The sequence below is a fragment of the Nesoenas mayeri genome, assembly GCF_963082525.1.
Source record: "Nesoenas mayeri genome assembly, chromosome: 7".
Classification (NCBI taxonomy): domain Eukaryota; kingdom Metazoa; phylum Chordata; class Aves; order Columbiformes; family Columbidae; genus Nesoenas; species Nesoenas mayeri.
Window position 1 is genome coordinate 34,574,475 of NC_137551.1, and position 26,018 is coordinate 34,600,492.

A 26,018-nucleotide genomic window follows, 5' to 3' on the forward strand; every position below is an offset into this window, starting at 1 on the left:
TCAGTAAGGAAAACATAACTATCAGCACAAGTGAAGAGACTGTGTTTGGCTTGTTTGGTCCTCAGATTTTGTTGTTTTTCTTTAGGCTCTTTGGAGCAGCCAAGGAGTTTTGTACCTTCTGTCTAGTGGGAGTCCAAGTGTGCTCAGGTAAAGGGGGGCAATAGTTGTGGGTGCTGGGGACGTGGGAGAGTGTAGCTGATGCACAGATCATAGACTATGGTGAGAAAATAAAGAACAGCTGGTCAGTCCTCAGGGGGGATGAAAAGAAGGATTTCCTAGGAATCAGAAGACTTGCTATTGTTCAGGAAATTGCTGACTTGGCTGGATTTGAGGACTGATCTTCACGGGGGAGAGTTGTGTATGTATAGTTTAATTTTACTCTGCTTTAGAAGTTACTTTGAACTTTTTCTATTTACAAAGGCAATTGTTGTAGCTGTTATTTGTATAAAACCTGGGTTTGGAGAGGTTTAAAGCCTTTGGCTTTGAGAAATTTACAGTAAAAAAAGCGTTGGGCCACTACACCTCTGCTCCATGGGCCGAAAACTGGTCCCTGTGTCTCGTCTCAGCAGCCATTCTGTCAGTCCCAGCAAACCAGCCCCGAAATGGGTAATGGAAATGCAAAACTTCCCAGGAAATCTGATATGACTTCAGAGTTAAAGGACAGTGAAGGACTGTGGAAAAAAGGAGTATGGTTTAAATGAAGGGAGACAATTTATGTAATCCTAAAAAGCTTTCAAAACTTACTACCGTCAAAGATCACAATTCCTGCTTCAGTGCTGGACAAAAGAATCACAGAATCACAGAATGTCAGGGGTTGGAAGGGACCTGGAAAGCTCATCCAGTGCAATCCCCCCATGGAGGAGGAACACCCAGATGAAGTTACACAGGAAGGTGTCCAGGCGGGTTGGAATGTCTGCAGAGAAGGAGACTTCACAACCTCCCTGGGCAGCCTGTTACAGGCTCTGGCACCCTTACTGAGAAGAAGTTTCTCCTCAAATTTAAGTGGTACCTCTTGTCTTCCAGTTTGAACCCATTACCCCTTGTCCTATCATTGGTTGTCACCGAGAAGAGCCTGGCTCCATCCTTGTGACACTTACCCTTTATGTATTTGTAAACACTAATGAGGTCACCCCTCAGTCTTCTCTTCTCCAAGCTCCAGAGCCTCAGCTCTCTGAGCCTTTCCTCACACGGGAGATGTTCCACTCCCTTAATCATCTTTGTTGCCCTGTGCTGGACTCTCTCCAGCAGTTCCCTGTCCTGCTGGAACTGAGGGGCCCAGAACTGGACACAATATTCCAGGTGTGGTCTCACAAGGGCAGAGTAGAGGGGCCGGAGAACCTCTCTCGACCTACTGACCACCCCCTTTCTAATATACCCCAGGATGCCATTGGCCTTCCTGGCCACAAGGGCCCAGTGCTGGCTCATGGTCATCCTGCTGTCCACCAGGACCCCCAGGTCCCTTTCCCCTACTCTGCAAAGATACCCACGCTAATAGTTTACTTTGTGACAATGTAACCTCAACATCTTATTTGATGCTCTTCATTTCAAAATAACATAATTACAAAATTGTAGGTGTTTGTTGGTTGGTTTGTTGTTCTATTATTTTTTTTTTTTTGGCTGTTTTTTTTAAGAGAGCTAAATGACATGAGAATGAAATTAAAGCAGTCAGTTTTGGTTCTGGTAGAATGCAAAATTTCTGGTAGAACTATATTCTTCTTAAGCTTGACAGCCAAATCACAATACTAGCAATCTGAAATTAAAAAAAAATATATGTTTCTATGAGCCCATCCTATTTTAAGAGTAAGTCTCTTTTGGAGATATTCTCTAAAGTTATCTGTTCTTTCTATCAGCAGAATGGATTGTTTGGGCTGCTTCTTTCTCTCTGCTTTCTGATCCTGCAAATACAACTGTGATACTTCAAAGTCTGCATCTTGACACTTGACAGACACATTTTGTATTTGATATCTGGTATATAACTTCTTCAGTATAAAACATCTGCTGCGTGATTTTTCTAATCCTGCAACATTCTTTGCACACTTTTCCCACAAAATATAAAATTACAATGTATTCTACACAGAGAAGTTTATGGAGCTTTTATAAAGTTGTAGAATATATAAATTTAAAATAATTTTCCTAAGGGGGTATTTATGAAGGTTGTATTTCTAAAAAGCAGAGAGGTACAATAGCAATGCATTACAAGGGTAATTCATGGATGATATACCATATTTAACTTTAGGGGAAGCTTTAAATCAGCAGGACTCTTCTGGATTTTATGGTCATCATGTTAAACTGTGAAAACAATTTATTTTTAATTGTTATTTTCAGTTTTACCGAATTTTTGGATCCATTCCAGCGGGTTATCCAGCCTGAAGAGATTTGGCTGTATAAAAATCCTTTGGTGCAGTCAGACAACATACCTACGCGTCTTATGTTTGTAAGTACTAAAGGTTTATTGGTCATTTGAAGGCTGTAAACTAAGTACACTTCCACTTGATAAGCAGTAGGAAAGTGTAGGATGTTCCTTTAATTCTAATGACAATTGTTTTCCAAACGAGGGGTGTCCAAAACAGCAAAATGTAGGAAATCATGGGGAGTTTCTAAAAAGCAGCATTACCATGTGACTGAATTTATGAATGTTGATTTTACAGTTTAAGAGTTAAGCTGGTGTTAACTTAGAGGCATGCTAGAGAAACGATTAGAGAAGCTTTTTGAATTAGCTGGTTGGGTGACCTGATAAAACCTTGCCATGCTCTTATTAGATTAAGTGCTTACATTTTGAAATCCAATTTGTTTTGAGTATGTTAGGCACTGAGATATTTGCTTCTAAATACTTTTTTTTCCATGTAGACAAAACCTTTGTTTTAGCTTCTGCCAACAAGCGTACCAAATATACCACAGAGCTTTTCTGCTGTCGCTGTTCTTCTGGCTCTCCCCAGCACAACTCACGTTCACAAACAGACTGGCTGTTGGATTTTAGTGGTTTATCCGGTTACCAAAATTCATGGTTTTGATAGCCGACACTAGCAACAATTAACAATTGTAATAATCTACATCTAAAATGATAAGAGTTCAGTAAGACAGACCACTACAGAAATGCTAAGAAAAAATATGGGTATAGCTCAGGCTATTAAAACAAATAAATCGTTTTTTGCAAAAGCTTCCATCAGTCCAAGTGGTGATTTTGCAGGAATGGGCATGGCAGATGAGGTCAGATCCTAGTACCCTTATGTGAAAGCATCTTTTTCTGTATCTTCAGTGAAGTCAGGATTTTACGTTTCAGAGTAAGATTTGAATTCAGAATAAATGGCAATCATCTATGTAATTTGTGGTTGGTTGTTTGTTTAATAAAGGCTCAGGCCTTCAGTTACAGAAACTTGAAAAATAAGTAAGGAACAACTTCAAAGCAGGTGCTGCCTATTTATGAGATGATAATATATCCTAGCCTTCTAGACAGAGGCTGAAGGCCTAGTTTTACATTCACCAACGTATTGTATTTTGCATTAAGAAGTAAGGTCTGTGAAGGACTTTTTCAGCCTGAATGAGTGAAAATATAGGTTTTTCCTGAAATGGAAGACAGCTGTGTTAAAAACAAACAAAACCAAACCAACAAAAACCCAACACACAGTAAAAACCCAAACTCCCAAACAAAACCACCACGAAAACCAAACAAAACCAACCAACCGAAACTACCAACAACAAAAACTCACAGAACCAAACATTAAATTGTTGTGCTAGGAAAGACTCTGAGTTTAACTCTGCCATTTTTCCTATGTTGAGCATTATGCTGCTACATGATTTCTCTGATCTGTGTTTGTAAGAGTTCAAAAACCAAGAGTGAATCATTGTACAGGGGTTTGCTATTCACCAATAGTGAATCATTATAAGGGGGTTTGCTGCAGTGGAAAAGCTATTTTTGAACCTATTTTCATTCTCTGGCTCTGACCATTGGCATCTCAGTAACTCAGTGAACAGCTTCTAAAATTAGATAATTTCTAAATGTATTTTCTTATTTCTTTAATTAAAAAGAAGACAAATCCCACTCTAGCATTGATCACAAGCTTTCATTATGTAAAGAATATCTTGCCACTAGTGCTGTACTCTGATATTGAAACATATAGGCCAAGGCTTAACAGAAAGCAGAGTTTGAGCTACTGGATAATTTTATGTGCTGAGAGCTCTGAATTCAAGAGAAATGTTTTGAATACTCCAGATCCACATCCAAACTAGACAAAGCTGACCTCTGCATGTGTAGCAAGCAAACCATAAAGGGCTGAAAACATCTGAGCCTGGTTCTGTGTATCTGTCAGTGCCTATTCCTTGTCTTGGAAATTGTAAGGTACCGTCAACTTCTCTTGAATGCATATGTGGGAGTCCCTGTAACTTTAGCATATCTCTGGCTTGCCAGGATGAATAATGAATGAGAGAGATTTTGTCCGTGTTTCACAAAAGCAAAGCAATGTTGGTTTTTTTCACTGCTGAAAAAGAAAACATTATTGAGGTGCATCTGAGGAGAGTGTTGCTCATTAGGCTGTTGCCAAATCCATTACGGATACGAGCCATACAGAATCTTTTTGCAAAATAAAGAAAAAGGAGCTTTTAGCAAGCCAAACTTTCTTTATATGTTCATTTTGCTGCAGAATAAAGAGCTAATGCTTTTGTGTAGGAACAGCAATGTACTGCAAACACAAATAGCTCTTCATCTCTCTCAAAAATCCATAAGCTTGTGAAATATGAAGAAATCTGCCATTTTACCAGATTTCTGAAGATTGATTGTGAAGTTGTTTGGAAGAAGCTGCTACTTGAATTCTGTTCTTTGTTGATATTTTCTGCTGCTCCTGCTTGTTCAAAAGATTTCTAACTCCATTAAACCACCACCATAAGCCTGTCAGCCTGGCTATATTTCTACAGGTTCTTCCACAATGGAATGCAGATATCTTTCTTCTTTTCTTTCCTGGTGGCAGTCCTTACTTTGCAGAATGAAACTAATAGTTCTAGGTTTTGCTTTAACTGGTTTTATTTCACTTTTTGTCTCTGAAAGCAGAAATTAAACTATTGCTGAGGATAGAGAGAAGGGAGCATCTCTAGAGCAGTAACACAGCACTGGCATCCTAACTTAAAACTTGCATTTGTCTACAGTGTGTGTGAGATTCAAGTGGAAACCGTGCACCTTTTTGCTCAAGACCTGGCGCCTGCCTTTCTAAATGTAAAAAAGGGCAGCGGAGTCCAGACCGTGTTTTAATCTTTTGCAGATGCAGCTGAGGGGAATCTGGTCCAAGATGCACTACCAAAATAAGACATACAGTGCATTTTGCTGTTGTTACCTACTTAGATATTCTAAAAGCATAACATGAGGACTAAGATTAATATACGTTATAAAAAGAAGAGAGTCACACGTCTTTTGTTATCACACTTCTGTTCTGAATCGCTGTCTCTTTCTTATTTCGGTGGGGCTGTTTAAGAAGTAAGTCCCTAGTCAGCCTCAGTAAAGAATGACAGCATAATCTTACTTAAGCCCTGATGCCCCTTGTGCCATATAGAGTTTCATTTTTGCCTTGCTCAAAAAAAGCCGTTTTCACTTTTCTTCAAGAGAATAGATGCTTGTGAAATGTGATTGTGAAGAGGTTTGTAGACTCCAAAAAGGAATTAATTAACTTAAAGTGGAACCAGCAAGAAGCATAAATGGACTACCTTGCCTACAAGTTGCCTTTTCCCTCTGCAATTGAAGGTCTGAGACAGAAGGGACCATTTGGGAACAAAAATCAGAGTTTCCACAGCAAACTACTAGCGAAAAACTCCCTGGTGTTGTGCTTAGGAGAAACTGATGGGTCTGTCTGGAGAAAGATAATAAATACCTGATCTGGAAGGATAGACTGCTGTAAATGAACACTGCATGAAGTAGGATGCTTTTCAGGTAACCGGTACATTTCCAGTGAATCGTTAACCGATATCCTAATTGCTCTATGATAATGGATATGCTGTTCATGGGAATCAACTATGTGCATTGATGTGGAGATCCCAGGAACCCTGGGAACCTCCTACATTGATGTAGGAGGAATCCAGTCCTACAGCACTGACAATTAAAGAATATGGTTCTGCCAAATACATGAGTAGACTCACAGGTTTTCAGGTGGTCTTTCAAGCAGTTGATTCCATATCCAAACACTTGTAAATGAAAGAATCATAAAGACATGATCTTCTCAATGCATTCAGGAATGACGGTTAAAAAAGAAAACAAAAATAAATGAGCATTTTAAAATGTCGGGAAGTGGATGCTGGAGTCTTTTATGTTGAACAGGGTCTTACTGAGAGTGCAGCCTGGGTGAGCTGCCTCCTGGAGCAATGCTGAGTGTGGAAAAATGTACACCATCTGTATGCATCAGTGTACGAATTTTGTGGACCTTATAGACCGATGCTTTTTCATTTATGAAGCTGACATTTTAAATATAGCTCCAGGCAAATACAAATCAATTATAACCCACAGTTATATTATGGTTTAAATGTATTCGTTGCCCTGTAGCTGCAGAAACAAATCATCCTACTTTGCGTAAGGTCAGGAGTTTGATAAAGATCATTCAGCCTTCTAGTTTAAATGGAGCTAACTGTAACTAATTATTAATCAGTTGGACTGAAAAGGAATTGATGCTCTCACACATGATATTTGTTATCTCTTACAGGCAATTTCATTCCTTACACCGCTAGCAGTCATTTTTGTGGTGAAAATAATCCGGCGAACAGACAAGACTGAAATTAAAGAGGCTTTCTTAGGTAAAGTATGTCATACTTCAAGATGGAAAACGTGTGATAGCTCTCAGAGATTGATTTCAATTGCAGTCTAAGCCTTGAAGAAAACCTGACTCTGTTACAGTCCATTACAGTAGTTTTCAGTGCAGTTATAGTTGCAAGCCATCTCACAAAAGCCTTTGCTTTTATGTATGTTTCTAGATGTACAAATTATGTGCCTTAATTCCACAATCTAGCTAGCAAGGGCCAGTATTGATCAGTGAGGACAAGACCATCTGAGTGACTGTTCAGGTGTGTATTTTTCTGTTACAGTCCATCTGTTACTTACCTCATATTTTTGTACCTGCAGTTATTCTAAATCAAGGGTTTGACTGGCAAGTCCTGTGAGATTCAGCTGCTTAGTGTAGGAAATTTCTCCTCTCATGGTTTTCTCTGACCTTCTCCTGCAGTTTACTGTTTCCCATTGCAAAATCCGTGCTCGTGGTTCAGCTTTTCTGATCACAAGCTGATGTTTCATCTTAAACTGCCAGTGGAGTTAAATGTGCACTTAATCCCGGACTGTGAACTGCTATGGCTGTGTTATGGGTGAGGTCTAATTGCAGACGTAGGCAGCAACTTTAAGCAGAAGAGGAGGTAGGCAATGAGGGTGGTAAGTCTTAAACTGTTCCAGCTAATCTATGCCTATCTTTTGAAATCTTTTAGTGATGTATGCCCAGATCCTGCCAGAGACCAAAACAGACTAAAGAACTTTCACTGGCAGAGGATGCTTTGAAGGACTAAGAACTGCAAATGTTGTTGTTGGCAGTCTGTTTGAAATAGACCTAATTCTGAAATTCTGTTTTACTGGCTAATTTACACTTTAATTTACTGGCCCTTAGGTTATAAGGTCAAACTGATACTCAGTCTTGCCTTAGCTGGACAGGATGCCAATGGCAGTATTTATCTGCATTTGAATTTATTTTTTTAAGACAAAGCTGGGTTTCCATAGCTTCGTCTTTCTCCAGTTGCTCTAACACAAGTGTCAAAAGATCCTAGTTTTGTTTTGGCTGCTGCCAGTCATTTGTAGTAATTTCTGGAATTTCTTTTAGTGATATTTTACTGACAAGTCCATTCAGTAGAAATAACTCTGATTCATAAAATACTTACAGTCACACTTCTGAGATTCACTTTTTGTTGTTTAAGAAGGAAAGGAGCAATTGAAATCTTGATAGGATTAGCTTCGCCATCACTTATTCTCAACTTTTTGTTCTAAAGAGACGTTCATTTGCTTTGCTCTTGCCTTCTGTTATGATTCCCTCTGTAAGGTCCAGGAGAAAACTTTAAACTTAAAGAAAAGTAGATTGTACAACACACATATTTTCATGATCTGTAGTATCCTGAGGCAAAGATTTTACGGAGTCAGGATGGGTGCTGCTGAAGTGCAACATCTGGGGCACCAGTTCAAGGAGAAAATAGCTCATGTAGCTGTTGTCATCAAATGTTATATTACTGTATATTACTATTATATTACTGCAACTGCTGAAAATCAGACATTTGCTTGATAATTTTTATTTTTTTCTGATGAGAAATAACGTTCTGTGGCTTTTGTATTGTACCAGGGAGCTATGTTGTAGTTTGCAACATTAAATCAGTTTTAATCTAAAAGGACTGTATACATGGGATCCAAGTACCACCGAAATCAAGGCAGAGATCTTCACAGCCTTTTGATAAGGTTCTTTGAAAAGTCTAGGGACTCAGCATGCAATAAAAGAGATGATTCAGTCATACCTAGTATGACAGTTCCTGTTTATTACTCCAATTTTATTAGGAAAACTGGTTAATCCTTGGAGCAAATGTAAGGGGAAAGTGTCAAGATTTTTAATTGAAACATTCACATCCTTTTGAACAAAAAATAAAAAAATCATCCGATTGTAGTGTTAGTCAAAAGAAAATTGTTTAGCCTGAAAGTGGACTGTTTAATTGCTTCATACATATGTATACGGACATATATACACAGGTGTATGTGTATCTGATGTGTCTATTCTATACAGGAATTCTCCTTGACCCAAAGAGTGTAAGATTTTCCTTTGGTAAATTGCAAAACTAATAAACACAGTACTTGATTCTCTGATAATTGTTTCCCTTTGATAATTTATGCCTGTGCAAAGGTCTTGATAGGAAAACAGGCTTTGCATGAGGAAATAAGATTTCTCAAGAGTAAAAGCAGAACAAAGTGATGTGATTATTATGGTGCCCTGGGGTTTGTCCTTAGCCTGGGCAATAAGGAAAAATAACAGGTTGCAAAGATCATTCAGTTTTCAGTCCAGTAAAGGTTTCAGTCTATAAATCAAATGGTGTAATGCTGCAATTTATAGCTTGGTATTTAGGTTATTATTGTTCTGTTTGTTCATTCTGTTTTGTAGCTGTTTCCTTGGCTCTAGCTCTGAATGGCGTCTGCACAAATACTATTAAATTAATAGTGGGAAGGTAAGTCTTGTCATGTTATAAATTATTGCTTTAATTGTTAGGAGAAATGGAGGCAGACTGATAAATAAAATGCAACTTAATAAAAAGAGAACTGCTGCTCCAAAGCACGTTGAATTAGAATGTGCCCCTGTGAAGCTGTCCTTTCCTTGGTGCAGGTGTCGTACAACTTCATTATGTGACATCCAACTGTGGTAGGAACCTGTGCCCTTGTATTTTGTTGTTTGTTTGACTGGTTGATGGATCCAGATAAACGAGGAGTTTGAAAGGAAAGTTGTGAGGTAAAATCAGTCCATTAAATTGGCAACACAGAAGGGAAGAGTCACAGCATGTGGGAGTTTAAGATGCCAGTGCCACTACTCTGATTAAATAAGAATCAGTTGAGTCTCTATATAATCCACTGCCTGCATTTTGTGGGAAGCCTATTACTGAATCTGATATTTCAAGGTAACACTAAGATCCATGGCAGGACGAACTCTGGAGCCAAGCAATAAGTGGAATCCTAGGTAGGCCATTTTTTTAGGGAAGCATAAATTTGAATCAAGGGCTCAGACAAATCCTAGCAAACATAAGTCTTTGGAAAATATTTTTTCAGGTATTTTTTGGCTATTAATCAAAATTTTAAATAATTTCAGCTGAAAAATATATATTTGCCTTGAATTAATACTCTTTATAATAGAGTTCAATGCTGCTTTTGTTGTTCTGTAGCATCGTGGAAGCTGTATTTGTGCTTGGTTTCTGACGAGCCCTTTGTGCTACAGTACTGATGCCCTGACAATAATGGTACTTGGCACTTCTAAGAGTGCTTCTGAAATATAATTAAGAAAGTCTGTGCCATCTTCTTCAGGCAGACATGAGCTCATTTTGTCTGCACTCCAACCCAACTAGTTGCTCTGTCAGCTTGTCTCTGAATCTGTGGTTGTTTGCCTTGCTTCTCTACATGGTTTATTAGCTCAGGATCAGGATGACACCAGTCAAACCCACATGCTCTCATTCAGCTCAGAGCAGGGTCAGAAGAAACTCGGAGGTTTGTTCAATGCAGTTAGAGAGTCAGCATCAAGGTTGGCTTTAGAATTTGGTGGTTTTGGTGCCAATCTTGTAGCCTTAGTTGTGGTCCTGTTCTCAGCTAGATATGTTGGCAAGACTTGTGCAATTTTGTGGAGCTGCTATGCCACGTTGCTCTGTCACTGGAGGTGCTGTGCGAGATTGATTGCTCTGGGCAAGAGTAACCCTGCGTGTTTGTTTCCTGAGACAGCTCCCACTTGCTTGCAGCTCTTGAAACTTCTCTGAAAGAGCCTGCCTGCAAAAAAAGTGACCTTGAATTAAGGGAATTTAGTGGTGGACTTCACAGTGTTAGATTTACTGTTGGACTATATGATCTGAAGGGTATTTTCCAACCTAAATAATTCCGTATTTTCTGTTGCTGTGTTAAGGCAAGAGGGGATAAACTCTGTAATAACCAGTGAATGTAATAATCACTTTGAGGTTTATTTGTTACTACAGCTTTTATATTTTTGATATCCATGGTGTTTTTTGTAGACCGCGTCCCGATTTCTTTTACCGCTGCTTTCCAGATGGAGTAATGAACTCTGAAATGCACTGCACAGGTGATCCAGATCTGGTGTCTGAAGGCAGAAAAAGCTTCCCGAGTATCCACTCTTCCTGTAAGTTCATTTAAATGCAGTGCCTCTTTTCTAAAAAGCTGTCCTGACTGTGTTTCAGAATTGCTCTTTTTTTTTTGCTAGATCATGAACCTGTTTTTTGCTAGAGGGGCCATAGCAGGACTATCAGTAGAGTGAAGCACTATTTAAAGCTAAAGAAAACAGTCTGGTGCTGAGGGGGAGTCTGTTCCCTAATGCAGACCTCTGTATGCAACCTTTGTCCCTCTAGTAAATATTTATTTTATCATATTCCATTGAAGTATGAAATGTGACAAGGCATGTTTGACCTGCAGAGTTTTCACAAAATCTATTTAATGTCTTTCAAGTACTAGATGCATTAAACCAGAGTTCAAGTCACAAAGACAGTTCAACTGCTTTTATCATTAAGATTTCTTCACGGGAGGTGGTATGCTTGAAGATGGAAGGAGTGGAAAAGAATACGCAGAGATCATGGTGCATCATTTGGGTGCTGTTCATCCTAATTAATGGGGTACAAAGGTTCTGTGGCACTAGAAGCTGTCAGTAGAAGGATGATTCTTTCAATCTCTGTTTTCTTACAGTATGCACTGCTGCCTGTGGCTAAAGAAGGGATGCTCTTGATTCTGAGGGGTTCTTATACTTTCATGTTCAGATGCTGTCAAGGGTTTTGATTGCGGGGTGAAAATAAAACCCTGGCAGATTAATTGTTAACCTCCTCTCCTCCCCGCCTTCCTCCTTTTGCCCCTCCCTCTCCCCCCTTCCCACTCAGGACAGGCAATTGGGAGGGAAAGAAGGACAGAGAGAAGAGAGTTGGAAAATTAAAAATGTTTTACTAATGCTACTAATAAGAATAGAGAAAATAATACAAAATATACAAAACTAATCTTGAAAGTCTCAGCAACTGCAGAGCCGGCACCCGAAGTCCTGGACTGGACTCCACAGCCAACCGGAGCTGGATTCAGTCTCTCACTAGGCCTCAGTTCGTGGGGATGACTAGCAAGGTCCTCTCCTAATGTCGCCCATAAGCAGAAGGGAAAAGGAAGAGGGACGAATAAGGGATGAGATCCTTGTGATTTCCCGCTTTTGTATGAAGTGTTCATGTGAATGGAATATTATACACAGTTGGTCAGTTTCTTGGTCACTTGTTTCTCGTCGCCCCTCTCGCGAGATGTCCATCCATGCTTATCAAGAACTTCGCATTCCATTGCTATGTTTACCAAAACATATATCTCATTCTCCAGGAAAATGCAGCTAATATGAAGGCTTTAGCTGACAGGCAAATTCTAAAAGAGAAAATTGTTTTTTTAACAAAACCAAGACAGATGTTTGCTACCACTGGACTGCTTTGCCTGGGCACAGGCAGGAATAAATGGCAGCTCTGTTCCCAGCTCATGCAGGCGGAGGAGAATAGTCCTGACTTTTCTGTCAGCCTGACAGTGCAGAGGTAACATGTGATGGGGAAAAGGTCTATCGATAGTACCTTATTTAGAAGAGCAGGTGGGCAGGGAACAGAGGTAAATTGGGCACAGTTTGGAGTTTCTGTGGTTTCTTGTCTGCTCCTAAGAGAGCACGGGCACTTGTCACTTCACTTGGCTTTGGGGGGGTCCTCAACCTAGGTCTGATAGTTTGATCAGTTCCTCCTCGCTTATGCTGTGTCCTGACAGAGGTTTGGGTGGCTTTATGAAAACCCATATGTCTGATTTAATCAGTTGTGCTAACTCAGATGTTTAAAAAGGTTCCTTCCTGACTTCTAGGGTGTTTTATGTCAAGTGTCTAATAAAACCTCTTTTCAACTGTAAAATAACTTGATTACTGTAAACATTTTTTTCATGTCCAGTATTGTTTGTTGCCTTGTGCTGTTCTGTTTCTAAAAACTGTCAACTGAGTACCAGTATGTCATATATCTGGAATTTGTTTTTCTGATCTTTTTGAGAAGCATTAACTTCAGATTATCTAATCATGCCAAATTATATATTGCAAACAAGTTGTGTAATGAGGTGAATGAAGTTTTAAGGCGCTTGTGATACCTTTTTCTTGTTTGAATCCCAGAAACAGATAAAGGAGTAGTAGATATTTGTGGATATAAGCTTCATAGTCCTAAATGACAAACCAACTTAGATGTCTCAAGTTTTGTATGTAAGCTTCAATTACATTAAAGAGACAATAGCAGAACACATTGTATGCTGTTTAGAACAAATCGTATTTATTGCTATTTCTAGTTTGTCTTCATATCTGGCTGTCACACTTAACTGCAATCCTCCTGGTTAAGTATTTTGTCAATATATCACAACAAAGGCTTAAAATAAGTGCATGTATAAGTTGATGTACTAGAATTTACAGACCAGCCCTCAGCAAGTGTTGTATTTGGTCACTTTCCTTTACTAAAATGAAACAGTTTACTCCAAGGCTGCAAAGTGTGACTTGCAGAAGACACCCAATGTGCTTTCGGATTTGCACAGATTAGAAACACTGTGCATGTGGCTGAGTTAGCTGTATTTTCCACTACAAAGCCTTATATTACAATGTGATAAGAATGAAAAGATATTGTACATGAGGTAATTTTTATGTGTTGGTGTGTGCTACAGTGAGGCAATTCTAAAGCTGCCTGAAGTACATAACTCTGCTCCTTCTTTGTAGCAAAATTATTTAGCTAACCAGGATTGTTCATATTATTTTATCAAGAATAGTTTATAGTTGTGATAATAAATTTAGTTTCTTGCTATTATTTGATTCCCCACTTGACTGAGGAGAGAAAAGCAAAAAATATTATGGGAAACACAGCATTATACTATCCTCCCAGACATGGGAAGCAATGAGGATGTTGATATAATAATTCGCATTTGGAAAATTTGCTATAATTCTATGTTTTCAGTACTTTGTTTTGTGTAGTGTATGAAATGCAACTCCTTGACCTCCCGCTCCCTGTGAAAAATAATTCACTTAATCTCAGCTTTTAAAAGCTGTCCTTCCCAACTTTTTAACATGTAGGTAGTTGTAAACTTTCCTTCCATAAACTTAGTCCAAGATATTTTCTTGCCTCCTTTCTCCATCCTTTCAACATAAAATTGCGAATAGGTAAAAGGAGTTCAGTTTTTCAGATTTCTGTCATCCTTTCTCTGTTTGTCGTGGCATTTGTGAAGTGGCACCACAAAAAGGTTATTTGTTTCTGTTACTGTTTGTGGGGTTTTTTTTTCAGTTTTCATAGCTGTGGAAATGGGGAGCATAAGAGTTGAAAATAAACTATAGTGCCTCTCTTGGAGTGATAGTTACAAGTAGCCTACTACAGCTTGGTATTTTCTGCTTCACTTGAACACATGAAGAAAATAAAACACAGTAAAAGCTGCCAGGCAGCTCATAAAGAGAGGTGAGAAGCTTCAGTCAAGAGCCATTTTCATCTTCAAAACAGTTTTTCCTAGAGCATTCCTTGGACTGGCTGTCAATCAAAAGCTTTGTTATAGCAGGATCTAAAACCTCATCCATGCAAAATGAGGCCTGTGCTGTGAATGTTGTGCTGTAAGAATGTGGTGCAGGAATGTATAACGAGTGACAGTACTGACACCCCCAGATGGTCTGGCCTGACCTTGTGTACTCGATAAAAATGATGTGAACTACCTGTGTCCCACTTTTAGAGTCAACTTCTGCCCTGAAGGAGTGTGCGTTCTCCTTATTAGAGAACAGATGATGTTCTTGGCTTAAATTACCATGTCTTTCATCTCTCTGTGCAAAGGAGTGCGTGTAATACAAATAAGAACATTGTATGGAGCACAAACTGTTTTGTAAAACCAAAGAGTGACTTGCTGGTAGATGCAGGCTATAGTTGCCTGAAACAAGTGAGGCATTTTGTACCAAATCAGAACAAGAGGTTGACACACATGAAGACAGCGGTGTTGTTACTGCCTTCTCTGAATGAGGAGCAGAACTCTACCTGTAGTGGCTGTTGGAAATGTACTTTGAGTTGGCATATCCCATGCAAGGTTGCTGTCTCCCAGCTCTATCTTGTGCCCTCCTTTTCTGGAAGGGCTGTTGAAGTTAGGTGACTCTTGATAACTTTTAATAACAGCAGCAGTTTAGAATCTACATGAGCACAACCCAACATTCAATGACTCCATTGAATTCACACAGTAGGGATTAGAGAAGTCCCTGGACCATCTGAGTTGTTTGGAGCATTTTTTGCCTCTTTTCCAGTAGAACTGCCAGTATGTCTTGTTGGAGAGAACCAACATTTGGGGGTGGGGAGTCAAGACTCCTGCCTGGCTCCACTAGTTCAGAGATGTTCCTGAGTCCCAGGTTTATATGCAGCTGTTCTGACCAAAATGTAAGTCTATTTTTCTGTGATTTTAAAAACAATTGGCAGTTTTATGCTATTTAAACCTACTATTGGTGAAGATACCATGCAGCTTCTCTACGCACATACTTCACTGAAAGAATGTCGTTCATGAAGATCATAAATGCAGCATTTCTTCCTCCTGCCTGTGTCCTTTGTGTGCATCTTCTGTGGAGTTACCTTGCAGAGAGTTTTCAGGCATCCTGCCTTGGAGATACCTCATGGCATCCTTACCTCTCAAGATATGTGGAGTAAACACACATACTACTCTTCCGAGTTTGTTCTGGATATTCTTTGCCAGCTTGTTTTCCAAATAATAAGCAAGTCTCTCTCAAATGTGGCCCTGAGAAGAGTGGGAGTTTCTAAACATCTGAAAGCCGGTTACACCATCTAAAAGTGCTGACCATAGTAAGGAGTGGAGGAATTCGGCCATTTTTGTGGTGAGCTTCTGAAGAAACCTCTTCTTGTGTTTGAAATATGATGGGAAATGTATTTTTTTATTTTTGGGGGGCATAGTTTCCACACAACCTCCTGACGTGCAGCAGAAGTGGGAGTCGGGTTCATGACTTGCAGCTTACATTTGTTGCAAAGGAAGGAGGGACAATAATGTCCAGGGACCTCTAAAGGGTCCTGGGAGAGGTGCACAGAGGGACAATACCAGATGTAGGTGTTCTCCTTAAATCAGTCATACATTATACCTTTCAGAGATGATAAGTCCAAATTTCAGTTCCACACTAGTCAAAAATCAGTTCTTTTCCTAAGCACAGGGAAATGTTTTAAAATACATGAAGTGATTAACATGCCCATTCCTTCATTATATATGAGATTAAACCTTTACTTTCCAGGAGTGGAAGATATAAAAAGTTAATTTTATCTGTTGGCTGTCTCTGGTAAGATAGTAAACTATCTTCCAGATCCTTGGTGGATGTCTATCACAAGGCTGCTGGGGTGGCTGGAAGATGCACGGTGAGCCACTCATCACAGTTGATTAGAACTTCCATTCACAAAGAACGATGACTTGTTTGAACCACACTAGTGCTTTATCAGCTGATGCTGACTTTGGTTTTAAAACCCCCTGTTCTTACTCCACTAATTGAAGCAGTGGAAGATGCATGTTCAAATCCAGCAGTTTTACAAGCAGAACGAATGAACTGCAGCAATCCGTAGCTGATACACTACAATTCTGCTGCTAGAAGAAGTGGGGGTCATGACAGAGAGGCAGAGGAGAAGAAAAGAATATGACCAGTAAGGTAGCTGTGATGTTGTATCACCAGTCAGGTGGCTGTAAGTACAGGGAGAACTAAAGGGTCAAATTCTCTTTTCAATTTATGCTCCTGATAATGTCAGAAATATAAACTAGTTCTATCAAATACTGCAGGTTTTCCCTCTCACTCCTCATTTTGAACAGCGGAGCTCAGTTAAACTCTTGAAACCTTAAAATGCAAAAAAAAGTTCAGTTTGTATATGAAGTTTGGGAATATCTGCTATCCTCTATCTGCTTTGGAAGCCATGTACACTGAAATCTTGCAGAGCTCAGTATGGAAACAGACCTCATCTTTCAGGTCCACACATAGATTCATAGACATTGAAGATGGAAAAGCCTTCTTGTATGATTTACAGTAAATCAGTTCATTACTATATACAGATGATTCCTGACACATTAAAAAAAGTTCTTATATTCATTTTAAGCATCATACACAGTAGGCTTTTCCTGCAGCTTAAAATGAGGCTGGTTATTACATGGTTTGAGAGTTCACTCTAGAATAAATACCTCTCTGGAGTCTAATCTTGAGACACCTAATTGGACATCTCTTTTCTGAGCTTGGTGCCTCATTTCAAATGGCTCTGAATTTATCATGTCAGTGTGATTCTCCTCTATTAAGCTAGAGTTTAATATTGTAGTTTACCATGTGTTCTATTAATCTGCTGCATTTTTTTTCCTGCCACGCTAACCTTATTTTCTGTAGTTGTGTATATAATTGGTAGCACATTTGCTTGTTTTTCTCACCAAATGTGCTAATAAGCAGTTCAGGAGATAATTCTTTGGGCTATTGCACTGTGGAACTCTCCAAGTATCAAAAACATTGGATAACATCTGGTCATATCTGAAAGAATTGCATGGTAGAACTAGATAAGACCAGAAGGAGGAGGGAGGGATGCATGATGTGCTAGAATGAACTGCAGCAGGTGAGAAGTTCAAGTCTCCCTTGGTCCTTACACTATTTGTGGGGACTGGTGCAAAAAGACCTGACCGTCAGTTGATACAAAGACTAAGATGGTGATTTAGGAGCTGTCAGAATACCACTGATATTCTCTTTTAAAGTGTATTTATACCTTTCTTGGTGATACAGAGTGATCATCAGTGCATGTTGTACTTGTACAGGCTGTAAGTTGCCCATGTTAGGGTAAGCTTAGATGTTGGGTTCCCATCAGATAGTATCACTTGTGGAACAGTCTATGTAGAACAAGTGTTTGAAGACAGATTCTCTATAAAATAGATGCCATCACCATATATGCTCTAGTCTTCTGAAAATCCCATAAGGAGCTGTATGATGCGAAGCAAGGAAATTAATTTTAAGGATGCATTTTAAATCTGGCAATTTTAGAAGTGGAGCAAAGGAACTGAGGCAGATTTCCATGCTTTAGGTCTGAAATCTTTGCAAGGTTGGCCTTAGTATCTGGTAGAGTTTTACTTTTTCTTATTTATTTAAGAGAAGAGACTGTCACTTACAAATAGTTTAATTGCTACTGTCAAAAAATGATTTTAGGTCAGATCTTTTGAAGGATCTTTATGGAAAAAGCTGCAGTTGTGCAGTGCATGGACAGTCTTTGACCAAATCAGGTTACAGTCAAAGAATGAACACTTGTCTACTTTACTGGATATTTTTAGACTGTTTGTATGCTGCCTGGTAATAGATTTAAAGCATGATTTCCCAGGACTGCAGATAGATTTCTGCAGGTGGAGAAAGAGTTGAACATAGTTTGTGTGTGTGGTGAAGGGAGACTAATAGGCAGTTTACGGAATGAAGAGGTAGAAACTGAGGGATATTCCAAAGATAGGAAAAACAGCTATCAAGAAAAGCATGTTTTAGAAGCACCAATTAATGGAAAATCCAAGTCTTGTTCTAGTTACTGCCTGAAATTAATTTTCCTAAGCTTTTAGCTGTGAAGATTTTGGCTTAAAAGTATGAATCCAGATTGTCATAAGAAAATATATATATATTTTTTATTATTAAACTACTGAAGTACTGTCCAAAGCCATATTGTGTACAGGGAAAGGGTGTGTCCAGAGACCTATTTCATAGCTCAACAAGTGATAGATCATTCTGATGTAAATACAACTTTGCAACAGCAGCAAACCCCATTGTGTTGTATTCTGATCTGCTTACTATGTAAATGATTTCTGAATGATTTATCTGCTGAAGCTTTCTTAGAAAAAAATAGCAATTCAACAATGCAGACTCGCTTCAAATATTGTTCAGTAAAATATGTTGTTTAGGTGAAAAAAAAAATCCTAGACAGTCAGATATCTTACATGCTGATATGATTGTAGTAATAAAGTCCTTGTTGATGCAAATATGGGTAAATAATAGTAGCACAACACATTGTATTTAGAAACACCAAAAAACCTGTGTGAATGAAATGCCAAATTTTTGACCCTGTTTGCTTTCTTAGAGGAAGTGATTAATTCATCATGATAGAACTCCCTCTAGGCTCTTATTCTACTCAAAGCATTTGCAAGCAGATTGCAGTTGCCAGAGTTTTGGCCTCAGCTTTATTTCGTGACTATTTTTAAATGTGTTATTTCTGAATTGATCAGAACTATTTAAGATGTGTTTATCAGGCAAGGATTGCTCTCAGAGATTTGAGGAAGTTGCATGAAGCTGGTTTTGGTACCTTTGTGCTGAAGGAAAAAAATAATGGCTTGGTGAGAGGTTAATTTAATCTCCTTGCAGCTGTATTTAGTACTGGTAGGTAGTGGCAGATCGATTCCATTATTATCATGAATGCCCACATATGCATCTTGAAGTTGATGTGTCTGCTACGAATAAATGAATAATCACTTGCTAATTTCACACAGAATCACAGAATCGACTGGGTTGGAAAAGACTTCAGAGATCATCAAGTCCAACCCTCGGTCCAACTCCAGTCCATTGACTAGATCATGGCACCAAGTGCCATGTCCAACCTCAGTTTAAAAACCTCCAGGGACGGTGAGTCCAGCACCTCCCTGGGCAGCCATTCCAATGCCTGACCACTCTCTCTGGAAAGAATTTCTTTCTAATATCCAGCCTAAATTTCCCCTGGCAGAATTGAAGCCCATGGCCTCTTGTCCTATTGCTGACTGCCTGGGAGAAGAGACCAATCCCCACCTGGCTAGAACTGCCCTTCAGGTAGTTCTAGAGAGTGCTGAGCTCACCTCTAAGCCTCCTCTTCTCCAGACTAAACAAGCCCAGCTCCCTCAGCCTCTCCCCATAGGTCTTGTGTTCAAGTCCCTTCATCAGTCTTGTTCATATCAGCTTCTAGTTTGATTCATAGAGTTATTAGGTTGAAGGCACCTCTGGAAATCACTAAGTCCCAACCTGCTGCTCAAAGCCGGGTCAGTGGGATGAGGTTCCTCAGGGTGGTGTCCAGTTGAGTTTTGCATGCAACTGAATATGAAGATTCCACAACCTTTCTCTTGGTCAATTGACCACCCGCACAGTGAAAATGTTGTTTCTTATGTTTAAATGCAATTGTCTGTGCTTCAGTTTGTCCTTCCGGATTTCACATCAACTGACTGAAAAGCAAACTTGATAAAAATTAGTCAATTCAATAACACACTGGCTGCAAAGATAATTAAACTTACAATTTCATGTTGAATTAGATAGATTAATGAGAATAAAATCAATAAAATCCACATTTTCTGGATAAAAGTGCTGTCCTAGCAGAAAATGAATAAAATACTTAAGGTATTTTTATATCTGCAATTTAGTTGCTTAAATAAGTTTGAAAAGTTGACTTTGGGCTAAATTGTGCCATTGATTTTTTTTTTAATAGAATTTTTTATTGATTCCAGAGGTTCTTTTTTGCAAGGAAAAAATTAAGGTTTGAGGAAATGATTTAGTGGTAATATCTCAATTTGATTTGTATAACTTCCAGAGTGAATGTTAGCACAGTGCTGTACAAAAGCTCTTATTTCTCCTTTGTGTGCTGGTTGTGTTGTTGTTGTGTAGGGTTTGTGTTTTGTTTTGTTTCATTGTATTATATTGGCTGAAAGAGAGTTGTAGCTATTACTGTTGAATACAGCTGAACAAGTCAGAGCATTTAATCAGAAATCTGAAATAAAGCATGTAATCGTAGTATTGGGTTGGGGGGACAATAACTGATTTTATTGTCATACATTTTTTAATTACCTCCTTGATGAATGAAGGGGTCTCAATATGTTTCAGAGAAGTGAAGAAGAAAATTATTTGCCTTTCAAGCTATATCATACACTTACCTCACAGTATTTGTAGACAAGATGATAAAATATATTTAAACACTCAACTTTTATGTATTGGTTGACCCCATTTTTATCAGGAATTAATGCTTTTAAAAGAAACAGTTCCTTTCACTCTATATTTTTAATAAAATGCACTTGTAATAAAAATATGACCTAGGTAGTAATATTAATTATTATTAATGTAACCAACATTAGCAGTGGCCAAACTTGCAAATTTGTAACCATTTGCAACATCATGAAGAATTGATTTTTCACAGTTTTGTTACTCAGGATGAGCCTTTGCAGGTCTAAACTCATCACAGATCAGGGTAAACATCCATTTGCAGCCCAGGGCATAATCTTATTCAGGTTAAAAACAATGCCAGAACTGAGTTGCCTGGAGAATTCTTATCTATTAATAGTCATCATTACTGCACTGGAGAAGTAATCAGCAAACGGGGTTAATGGGAGCAGTGATCAAGGAATTAGGATCTTAATACCTACTGTGCACATTAATACAGCTTTAAGAAAACATTGCCAGTGGACGATGTTACACATGGTAGATTCTGTTTATATTAAAGGTAGGGTATGCACATTATGAGAGTACTGGGTATGAGGTAATCTGTGTTTATTTGTTGGAGAAAGTACAGTGTCTCCAAAAAGGGAAGTACAAACAGCAATAGGAAAAAAGTAATTGGTTTTCCTTTTCTACTGGCATGATAAATGAGATTACATCTTCAGACTAGTCCTGAATAGTAATTGCCTATTTTAAGTAGCCAGATTCCATTATGAATGACACCAGTAATTGCTCATTCTGTTGTGACGAGTTTAAGAATATATAAGAAAAATTCTTCTGTAGAGATGCTTCAGCCCTGTCTTCCAATAAAGAGAGAGGAATCCCAGCTGGCTTTTGTCATGGCAATACCATTTCTTCCTTTGTGAGCAAGGTCAGCCCTCGCATCCTACAGATATTAGGAATACGCCTGCCTTTCTCTTCAGCATATCTTCCAGAAGTGGAGTACACCTCTGAGCTTAGCTGCTGGGAAAACTTGTTTATTCAAAGCTATTGCTTCTTCTTGATTATTATAGTTGTTCAATTTGCTTTTGTTTGTGTAGGGAAGAAGCTTAATTACCTTGCAGTCTGATTGTCCCTTTCCTCTTGCCTAACTAACTTTCCAGGTAAAAAAGCTAAGGTTAAGGTAGATGCTGAATGTCACAGCTTGCCAAAGACTTTGCTGTGGTGTTGTAGACTTTAGCTCTATGTAAAACTAAGACCATTGTTCTTCTGACTGACCTTTTCAGTTAAAAGGATTCTGAGTTACACCAGAAATCTAAAGATCAATTTTCAATTGTAAACCTCAGTGACAGCTCTTCTCTGGAACAGAATGGGTCAGAAAGCTGCAGACAAATTTGAAAATGGATGGCTAAGTACTCACCTCAGACAGAGGAGGTGGGCACATCAGTTTCCAACCATCTTTAAGACAGAAATCTCATTATGGCACTAGCAAATATTGAGATCCCTTGAAATTGCCATTGAAGTCTGGTTCTGACGTTACACTGTGAAATCCATCCAGTATGATTTTGTATAGCACTTCTGTGTAAGAACAAACCAAATGTAGAGATGATGTTGTTATCTCTTCCTTAGTAATAAATCCTTCAGTGTGGAGCTTTCTTTAATGTGGGTAAGCTCAACAGTGAATAGCCCATGCAAAACTGTGGTTTGGTTGCATGTCTGTTGTGTTCACTGCATAAATGTGTTTCTTTGCTCTCTTCTCACTTTATTTTCAGGTCAAACACTGGCCTCATGAGGGATATTCCTTCATCCTCCTTTGCAAAGAGGAAAATAGAGAATCAAACATAATCAGAGATTACATTCTGTTTTGAGACCTAGAAGCTGATATTTATATATGAATATGCCCCCAGGCCCATCAGCTGTGAAGCATTTTGCTCAGGTTTGATCAGGAACCACCACTAGAAGCAGTCATTGCTCCTAATCTTGATAGGGTAATTTTCTATGTCTGTAGAGACTAAGGGTGAGACTTTCTGTGGCTGCATTTTCACTCTAATCAGATGTACACTGTTGAAGCCCCTCCTTGTACACTGTGCTTCACATTATGTGTGGTCTTGGAGCCCAGAATAAGAGTAAACCAGAATATGTGTGAGAGTGTTCTGCTTAGACTAAAGCTACTTGGAATTAAAAGCAACCATTCTGTTTCCATGGGGACTTTAAATCTGTCTACAGAGTAGTCACCTTCATGAACTGGGGCATGTGTTTTCCGTTCTAAAAGAGCTGTTTGTGATCAGTCTCCGAATGATCCTGGTTGACTCAGAACCCTTTTGAGCAGGAAGGGTGATAGAACTGACTCATGTAAGTGCGTGCTCTGATAATACAAACAACCCTGAGTCAATTCAGACTTTTTTCTATAAAAACAAGAGTATCAACTGCAGTTCTGCTGTGAGCAAAAGAAAAATAAATCAATAACACCCTCGAAATTGAATTATAAATTTAAAATGCAAGGCACCTTTCTTCAGCGGTGGCTGTTGGATTTACCAAATTGCAGGAATATCAGTCATAAAGATTTCTGAAACCATTAATTTAGGTCTCTGGAAAACAAGGAGATATTAAAAGTCTCTTGAGGAAAGCTATGAGATAAATGTGGGAAATCAAACATAATACCTATACCACAAAAAGAAAAGCACAGAATGTCTGCAGAAAGCCTCGTTCGGATTTTGCTGGTACTGTCAGTTCTACCTAGAAAGCACCAACTATTATGGATAAGTAGGTAATTTTTTTCCCTCCCTTCTGCAGAAGACTGAGGAAATAATGAAGTCAATGTTTCATCTAACGAAACCTACACAAAGAAATGTTTATGGAAAACTAATACTGCTTTGTTGCATCAACTTATTTCTCTGGTGATTTTTCTCCTGAGAGTTTTAGTTTTCGCTTGGCTCAATGTGAACCAAGTGTTTTTAGAACTCTCTCAGACTGAGATTCCTGCGTTCTGTTCAAACAAACAGAAACTTTTGGAAAATTATTATGTTGGAAGGCAGTGTAAGTTGGACTCATGAATGAAACCAGTGAAAAATAACATAGCATGTCTTTTAAAAATACTTTTCTTGTGGGCAAGGAGTGGGGAAGGAGAAATCTGTGGATGATTTTACTGAGGGAATTAATCAGAAAATAGAAATCTGAATCGTTGACTATATATATCATAGCATTTCCACAGATACTTAAGACGAACTATGATTTGAGTTGGTGAGTGGCGCTCAGTGATGTCAGAAATTCTCCATCATAAAATTAGTGATTTTATCCTTTATTGCGTTAGCCTTGTCTTCTCTGTCTCCCCTGCTCTGGCTTTCTTTCCCTTGTTTCCCTTGAAATCAGTTTGTGTGGATAAACACAACAACATCCTGTCTAGAAAAATGGAACTACCTATTGCTATAGATAACAAAAAAAGTCTAAAGGCAAGAATTAATGATATTTATGTTCTCAAGCAATAGAATAGGGTATAAGTTTCTGATATTGTGTAGGATGGCAAGGAGACTGGAGTCTGGATGAAGAACAGAGTGTCACTGTATCCACAGAATTCCTCCTGCGCTTGGGTGGGTAATGGTGGGAGTTAAATCTGAGGACCAGCACTATAATTTGGATGTTCCTACCCTGGGAATGCCTGTTTAGATCTAGAAATTATAGTCTTGATAGCGGGTTCACATACCAGTGTCTGCATTTGTTTGGACGTGTCCCATTCCTCCTGGCTAAACTGCTTATTTGGGTAGCACTTTTGCTGTTAACTGGTGGATTGGTTAATATTTCATTTTCTCTTTTATCTCCACAATTAACTGTTCCACTCAGTGTTACTGTATTCTGCATTACTGTTCTGTGACCCCCGAGGAATTATGTTTTCTGATGATATCAGAGCTGATTATGTAGTTCATGCTTCCACCAGATTTGCTTGATGAAGCACTAATTAAATGAATGTAGTATTTGCGGTGTGTCTTGCTGAGTCACTAAAAAGAAAAAAGGCGACTGGAAAACTTTATGTCTTTAGAATGAAAAGACAGCTAATGCCTCTTCCCACTTTTCACTAAATAATTGTCATTAGTCAGTTGTAAAAATTAGAATATTTTTACATTTTAAAAACCATCCATTTGAAAAAATTGAATTATTTATGTGCTTCCAAGTTTAAAAAAATTACTGAATTTCAGTAGAATTGTTTGCTGTCTTGTAATAATTTATATAAAATATTACTGCAGGACATGTAATTATACTTGGGTATCTAAATTTGAACTGTTAATTATCTTTAGCTAGCAATTTCATGGAGGATAATCATGTTTCCTTCAGTTGAAAGTGAACATTTTAAGTAACAGATGAGCTACAAGCCACAGGTTTTTGGCAGTAATTGCTGTACTCCCTTATTTTCAAGATAAATCTCTTAATTAACAGCTGTATGGCAGTGTCTCTCTGAAATATTTCATCCTCTTACAGAAGAAACCAGGGAGATACGGAATGGATTTCTTAGATATGCAATGAAAATAAAAACTCCTGTGGGGTTTATTGACTTCTTAATTCAAACTGTAAGTATAGTCTGGAATAGTTGTGTTTAATGCTTTTACCTCTTGTCTGACATATTTATCTCTTAGTGCTCAATAGCAGAGGCTGTTTGAATTCATGAGGGGCTTGTGAGATGAACTTCTAGAGTTTACTTTTCCAGCTCTAGTAATAAATCAAGTCCTGCTAGTCTGTTTGAGGTTCAGATTATGCATATGTCTCAAACATACCTGATGATCTAAAGCATGTAGCTAGATACTGTATTTATGCTAGGTCTAGCAGAAAGAGAAATTTATTCTCTGGTTATAGATAATTGGCAGGGTAGTAGCTGTTTAATTAGTACTAGCATGTTTGAATTAACATAGCCACTCTTATCTCATTTTTTTTCTGTTTAAAAAGTAGAGGTATAGTATCAGGACTTTATTTCATAAAGGGATGCACATCTGATCTAACAAAATAAAACCAAACCAAGCAAAACACAAAAAATCCTCCACAAAACAAACCAACCCACCCAGTCAACATTTGGTATGAGCCAGGGACCACACTAGAGCAGCACCATCATGGGTGCATTCAGGGACCAGTTGCATCCCGATATCATTCTCTCCTAGGTTTAAATCTGATACAAGTTCATTACTTGGACTTAAGATTACCATGTGTAATTGAGAAGCATGGAGATTTTGGCAGTGGGTAGACTAAAAACCATATCTTGTGGAGAAAGATGTTTTTCTAGTCTGATACAGTTGTATGATTGGGGCTGAGTTTACAAGACAATCTCTTGTAGCTCATATTAATGCCAAGGCTGCTTTGATTAGTGCATGAGTGCTGACCTCCTCTCTT

At 38.5% G+C, this 26,018-nt stretch overlaps 1 protein-coding gene across 2 annotated transcripts in view; it reads left to right on the forward strand.

Moving 5' to 3' along the window:
• Window positions 1-26,018, forward strand: part of PLPP4 (phospholipid phosphatase 4) — a gene marked incomplete at both ends in the record, with an annotated part of 53,981 nt that overhangs the window by 17,316 nt on the left and 10,647 nt on the right. Inside the window, 4 exons of one of the 2 annotated variants that reach the window (XM_080347698.1) lie at window positions 2,326-2,434; window positions 6,675-6,765; window positions 9,144-9,207; window positions 10,744-10,868. In XM_080347698.1, coding sequence (XP_080203824.1) covers window positions 2,326-2,434; window positions 6,675-6,765; window positions 9,144-9,207; window positions 10,744-10,868 — 389 coding nt within the window. The remainder of the gene's footprint in view (window positions 1-2,325; window positions 2,435-6,674; window positions 6,766-9,143; window positions 9,208-10,743; window positions 10,869-26,018) is intronic. The other variant, XM_080347699.1, reaches the window with a different exon arrangement.